We start from the raw sequence: 6,445 nt of genomic DNA, 5'->3' as shown, positions 1-6,445 counted from the left end.
CTATTCAATGCAAAGGGTAGCCAGGAACGTGGGTTCTTGTCGATGGACCCCCTTCTTCAGTTGCAATGCAGAGATATTTCCTGATGCCATCTTTATGGTTGTGCACGGGACCATGCAAGGTTTGGCCCCGTTTGCTCCCATCATCAGAAGCATGTCCGCATAGGGTATGGGGATGATGTTAGTCTGCCTCATGAATTCCAACCCCACTATCAAATCGAAATCGTCAATGATCACTACTCGCAAGTCGAACTTGCCTTCATAAGGACCCATCTTTACCGGCACTCCTTTGGCTATCCCGTCCACCAGTTGGGGTGGTGAGTTGATAGCTTTGACACGACCCTTACCCTTTCCAACAACTAGGCCAAGGCGTTCTACTTCTGTGGTGGCCAGGTAGTTGTGCGTAGCACCTGTGTCTATCATGGCCTTAATAGGTTTGCCATTTACTCTCAAGTCGACAAACATCAGGGTCTTCTCCTTTCTGGGAGGAGGCCCGTTGCCTGCCTTTGCCTTTCCCTTCTTGGCAGTTGAGCTTGGGTCTTTCTTTTTGCATATGCCAGCACTGGTGCCTTCTACAGCGTTGGAAATGGAACAAACAAGTGCATTGAAGGCACCTATTGGTTCTGTCTGATCCGCATCATCCTCATCATCATCCGTCCCATCATCCAAAATTTGATGGGCGTTCATCTGTGCCTGTGGGCATTCATTGTTCCAATGTGGTCCGCCGCAATGGCGACATCCTGAGGGGGGCTTCCGCCCCCGATCATTATTATGAGATGCAGCACTATTGCTGCCTGAGGAAGAGTCTTTTGATTTGGTTGCACTACGATCTCCCCCACTTCTGCTGGGGCCAGCATTGTAGGATTGGCCCCCTTTGAATCCCCCACGGGCTGGTGGTTGAGGTTTATCCTTTCGAGTATCCACTTGATAGTCACTGAGGCATTCCGCAGCTTGGATGGCCTTGGGCAAGGTATCCACCCTCTGTCTTTGTATTTCCATGCGGGCATAGGGTTTCAAGCCTTCCATGAACGTGAAAAGTTTGTCCTTGTCGCCCATGTCCCTTATGTTCAGCATGAGGGCAGAGAACTCGCGGACATAATCTCGGACTGACTTCGTTTGCCTGAGTTCCCGAAGTTTCCTCCGTGCATTATACTCGACGTTCTCGGGGAAGAACTGTAAGCGGATGGCTGCTTTGAGTTCGTCCCATGTTTCAAGAGCATCCTCGCCCGCTTTTATGGCTTCATATTTAACACGCCACCAGAGTTTGGTGTCGCCTTGTAGATACATGGCAGCAGTTGCGACCTTCTTGGGCTCTTCCAATTCACCCACAGAGTCAAAGTACTGCTCGATGTCAAAGATAAAATTTTCCACTTCTTTGGCATTTCGAGAACCCTGGTAGGGCTTTGGTTCAGGAATCTTGAGTTTCTGGGGTGCCAGGGCAATGTTTGCCGCGCCCCCGATGGGATTGCCCCCTCCTCGGAGTAGGCCATGCAAGTAACCATCGACAAGTCTTGCATGGTGCAGCGTCGCCCTACGACTGCACCTCTAGGCCAACGGAACCTTGCTCGCTAGACTGAACCTGAGCCAAGCTCACAAGTCAACACACGAGGTTCTCAGGAGAGGTGCCTCGAGTGTCCAATCGGCACGGAGGGCTTTCTCATTCTCAAGGATAGCCCGCAAGGCATGGTCGGTTCATACGTCAAGCCTCCGGCTCTTGTTGGGCGCCCAACGCTGGCCTGTGGCCGAGCGCCGCCCATAGAGTTGTGTAACTTGTATGGGTACCTAGGACCCTTTGGGGATGCCTAGGCAGGCCCTTGAGGTTGGCCCCCAAGGATGCTCACTTGGTGCGGCTTGATGGTGGCACGCACGGGGGAGGCTGGCTGAGCTGAGACACCTCTGCCCCCCTTATATATGCTTTAAAAATAAAAGCCCAAGTTTTAGCACTGGACATGATTCTGCCCGAGAATCATACTTGGCCTTTCTCAATGATCCGAACTCCAAATGAGGCGCCGTCTGTTCCTAACTCTTTCTCTTGACTTCCTTCACTCCTCCATGAAGTTTCATCTCATCCCCATGCTCGTGGAACGAGATATGGCCTTAGGGAGCTTTGACACTGACACTGCTCCTTGGCTAAGTCAAGCCCTTAGGTAAATGATGTTCAAATGACGCCGAACTTGGTAAGCACATTCAATAATATCCTAGGAAGGGTTTGTTCACCCGAAATCCCAAGATTCCATCCATAGCTCGGAAACGCTCGGGACTGACACTCAGGCTCGCACGGGGTCGCTCGTGCGTCGACGACCCGTGGGCTCATCCCGGATACTTGTGGAACTTCCTTGCTACTCTTAGGATATGCAATGGAGCATATCTATGATGATTGTGGACTCCCGTCCGTCGGCACCCATGTTGGTGCACGTCGCCCGCACGGCTGACACTGCCTGCGGGGCTGACACTGCCTGTGGGCTGGCACTGCCTGTGCGGCTGACACTCGTTTGGCCCACTCGGGCGCGCCAGGTTGCGGGCGCCAAGGCACAATGAAGGCAGCCCGTAACATTCTCCCCCACTCAAACTAGGCATCGTCCCCGATGCCTCATAACGCCAACGACAACCCGGAGTTTGACCCCTCGGGGTTTTACATCGCGGCCCCAAATCCTGCGGGTTCGCAACCCTTGTGTGTTTTTCTTAAAAATGGAGTCGTGCCCGTGCACTGCTCCCCTAAGTTTCTCCCAAGCGTGCCTCTGCACTTCACCTCCCGGTGTTCACTTGGAAAGCGCCTCCGCGCTTGCACCCTCTGGTGGCTAACTTTGTGGTGACCTCGTTGTCAACCACGCCACGATCCTCACGGCAACTGATGCATCCTCTGGTGGGCTAACTTTGAGTGGTGGCACTCTTGCTAGCCACATGATGATTGTAGAAAAATGGAAAATCCATTTTGGAAGTCTGCTTCCAACTGATAGTTTACATATGAGACCTTCTCCCGACTAAGGCACTTAGTTTACAGCCAGTGGATGTACTGCTCCCTTTGTATCTTTAGCCCGGTTTAGGATTGGCACCCCTTGATGTGGCACATGCAACCCCCCACTATGTTTGGTGCGGTCTCTTTGTTTTGCTTGTGGAAGATTTTCCTCCAATTGGAAATGCATGGACCCAATGTTGTTACAATGGATGAATACTCCCCCACTTGGATGGCGGCAGTACTGAAATGATAGTGCCGATGTTCCAAGATATCTCATCTCTTGGTGAAACATTAGCGATGGAGCCCTTGGCGAGCAATGGCGCTCTTAGGAGAGCGATGCAACTTTCGACGGCTGGTGACTGAGCCCTTGGCGGGCGATGACGCTCTAGGAGAGCGATGGCCGAGCCCTTAGCGAGCACTGGCGCGCTAGGCGGGTAATAGCTAATCCCGTGGCGGACGATGCAGCTCTAGGCGGATGATGGCTGAGCTTTTTGGTGAGCAATGGCGCTCTAGGCTAGCGATGGGCGAGCCCTTGGCGGGCAATAGCCGATGATGGCGGCCTGATGGCCGATGATGATGGCAGCCTGATAGCCGATGATGAGGGTGCATGTCTGCTGACCCTATGTCTGCCGATGACTTGATGACCATATGACTGGCGATGATCTGATGATATGATGACTCATATGCGAATCCCTTGGTATGGCACCAATATCGTGATGATAACCTGATGGCTATTGTGGGCATCCCTTGGTGTGGCGCTCTCGCCAACCATGCTATTAGGGACCCTCTTCTCTTGTGGGCAACTCACCTCGTTGGGTGTATAGCAAGGTCAAGTATTGATATCTTGACTCGGAGTGACTTGCAATTTGAGCCAATGTCCTGATGGACAAATTGTGACCGACATAACGGCTTGCTTATTCCATGGCATTGGTGGTTGCTTGACGCTTAACTCTAACCCAATCTGCATATAATGTGGCCTCTGGAAAGACGATGCTGCACCATGGCTTCTTCGGTAACTCATATGTTTAGTATCCTGTGGTACTGAGAAGAGCTCTTGCAACGTACTCCTGGTGAGTACTTGATGTTTTTCTCTGCTTGAGAGGAGATAGCTTCCTATATGCATGACCAGAGGTCTTTGTTCTCAAATTGATCCTCATATGCTTGATGCCCGATTCTCCAGTGTGGTACCTGTGTTACCGTCCTGGTTGTTCGGTATCCCTTGGTTATACTTTGGATGGATCACATTCTCAAAATTGAAGCTTAGCTATTCCCCATTCTTATGTTGTTCAATGATCTTTGTCTCATCACCTTAGTGATTCAGCATGATGGAATTCCTAACCCACGCGTCGTGGATTGGTGACTGTCCGCAATGCCTCCTACTATGCAATCAACTTAGTTTTGGTGTTGTTCCAGTTTAACAACACAATGTGCGACATGTGCCTCCCCACGCTCAGTGGTTTGGCTCCTTGATGACATTGCCTCCCTACGTGGTAGTTCGGCTTTTTCCTGATCCTGTTTCCCCCTTTAACTGGTTTGGCATTCCATTACAAACGTGGTGGATGGTTCCACCTGCTGATTATGACATATGAACTCCCCGCAAAGAAGCCTGCTTGCGGGTCCTTCCTTATGTTGTCGCGGCTTGTTGGCGCGCCCCGCTCTAGCTCGGTATCACCCAATGTCTAGAGCTCAAAATTTAGAGGTCGCTCTCCCTCCATGATGATAGGTACGATGATAGGTTATTAGCGATAGCTCGCCTCCCGTAACACGCAACCTTGACGATCACAAGCTGGGGTTTTGTCCCTTGCTTTAGGCGTATAAGCCCATTGATGTTGATGGACTTGCCTTCCATTGCTTGCGACCTTTATGACGGCTAGGCATCTGATGTTTGTAGTTCCCGCAATTGTGTGCCCTCAGGCAATGCTTATGGTCCACCCTTCATCGAGGACACTCGAAAAGCTGCAGTTGTCATGTACATGGACAAAAAGACCTTGACTGGGCAAGTTTTTGGTGCACTCACCGTCTCCTCCTGATGTCTTAGCGAGTCCATGATTCTCTGAATAAAGCTGTAACCGACTGCCAACAGAGTTTATATAACAATGATGGATGTGGACGTATCCCCAGTAGCATACCCCAATGGTGCTACCTGCTGGCCAGGTGCGTCTCAATGGAATCCCTCTGAAATTAGTGCTCATTGTGTGAAAGCCATCCTTGAAGGACGTCGATAAAATTCGGATGCTTCAACATGAAATCACCTTATGCAACCGAAGGCGGAATCAACGGTTATGGCATGACCTGATTCTGGAAAAAAAAATGTGGTTTATGGTTGATGAAGAAAATTTTAACGGAAACTGAATGCAACCAATCTCCTTTTGTCAGTGGCATCTGGTTCGCTGACTTGATTGGCATTAAGAACATCATTTCCTGCCTTAATTGGAACTCTGCACTGACATTCAATAATGCGCTGATGATATGATCTCTGTGCTCTGATACCAACTGTCACGGGCCGCCTCCTTCATAGTGTCAGCGGTACACTAATGGCCCGTGCGGCGCCCGTAGTCCAGACGGACTACGAGCCAGCCTAATGATAGTCCCAGGACTCATGGCACGATCTTGTGTCGATGGCTTTGGAGGCTTAGCTTCAGCGGTGCCGCTGGGTCGATGTCAAGGCCTTGGCCTTGCCTTGCTAGTATGCCTCTGTGGCATGTTTCATATGTTGTGTCTTTGCCTGCACTCACACCTGGGGTTGGCTACGGACATGACAGTCCGTCGCCTGGTGCTGAGCGATGCTGGTGCGCGCACAATCCAATCCTCAGGCTTGACACCGGTCTGGTGCCTGTGCACTTGAGCGGTGCGACACCTGAGTAGGGCAACTCTTGAATCCTTGGCCTGTATCATGTGTGTCCTTTGTAGTATGCCTATGATGAGGCTTTGCTAAATGTGGCCCTCGCGACATACTTCCGTCTTGCATGGTGCAGCGTCGCCCTACGACTGCACCTCTAGGCCAACGGACCCTTGTTCGCTAGACTGAACCTGAGCCAAGCTCACAAGTCAACACATGAGGTTCTCAGGAGAGGTGCCTCTAGTGTCCAATCGGCACAGAGGGCTTTCTCATTCTCAAGGATAGCCCGCAAGGCATGGTCGGTTCATACGTCAAGCCTCCGGCTCTTGTTGGGCGCCCAACGCTGGCCTGTGGCCGAGCGCCGCCCATAGAGTTGTGTAACTCGTATGGGTACCTAGGACCCTTTGGGGATGCCTAGGCAGGCCCTTGAGATTGGCCCCCAAGGATGCTCACTTGGTGCGGCTTGATGGTGGCATGCACGGGGGAGGCTGGCTGAGCTGAGACACCTCTGCCCCCCTTATATATGCTTTAAAAATAAAAGCCCAAGTTTTAGCACTGGACATGATTCTGCCCGAGAATCATACTTGGCCTTTCTCAATGATCCGAACTCCAAATGAGGCGCCGTCTGTTCCTAACTCTTTCTCTTGACTTCC

General features: G+C 51.4%; 1 protein-coding gene across 1 annotated transcript; it reads right to left on the bottom strand.

Annotated features, from left to right (window-relative positions):
- On the bottom strand, positions 1-3,245 carry LOC132611865 (uncharacterized). Its single transcript, XM_060326228.1, has 2 exons — positions 2,997-3,245; positions 1-1,542 (listed from the first exon to the last, which is right to left on the bottom strand). The coding sequence occupies exons 1-2, from the start codon at positions 3,243-3,245 to the stop codon at positions 1-3; spliced, it is 1,791 nt and encodes a 596-aa protein (XP_060182211.1).
- Positions 3,246-6,445: the final 3,200 nt, after the last annotated feature.

Source organism: Lycium barbarum, chromosome 9 (assembly GCF_019175385.1).
Source record: "Lycium barbarum isolate Lr01 chromosome 9, ASM1917538v2, whole genome shotgun sequence".
NCBI lineage: Eukaryota > Viridiplantae > Streptophyta > Magnoliopsida > Solanales > Solanaceae > Lycium > Lycium barbarum.
The sequence above is the reverse complement of the archived record's forward strand: the minus strand, read 5'-3'. Positions and strand labels throughout refer to the sequence as shown.

Bases quoted from the DNA above. Each gene is read 5' to 3' on its own strand.
- LOC132611865 (XM_060326228.1), bottom strand. From the start codon at position 3,245: ATGTTTCACCAAGAGATGAGATATCTTGGAACATCGGCACTATCATTT. The intron at 1,543-2,996 runs GTAAACTAAGTG...CCGTTGGCCTAG, and splicing joins GAGCAGTACATCCACTGGCT to AGGTGCAGTCGTAGGGCGAC.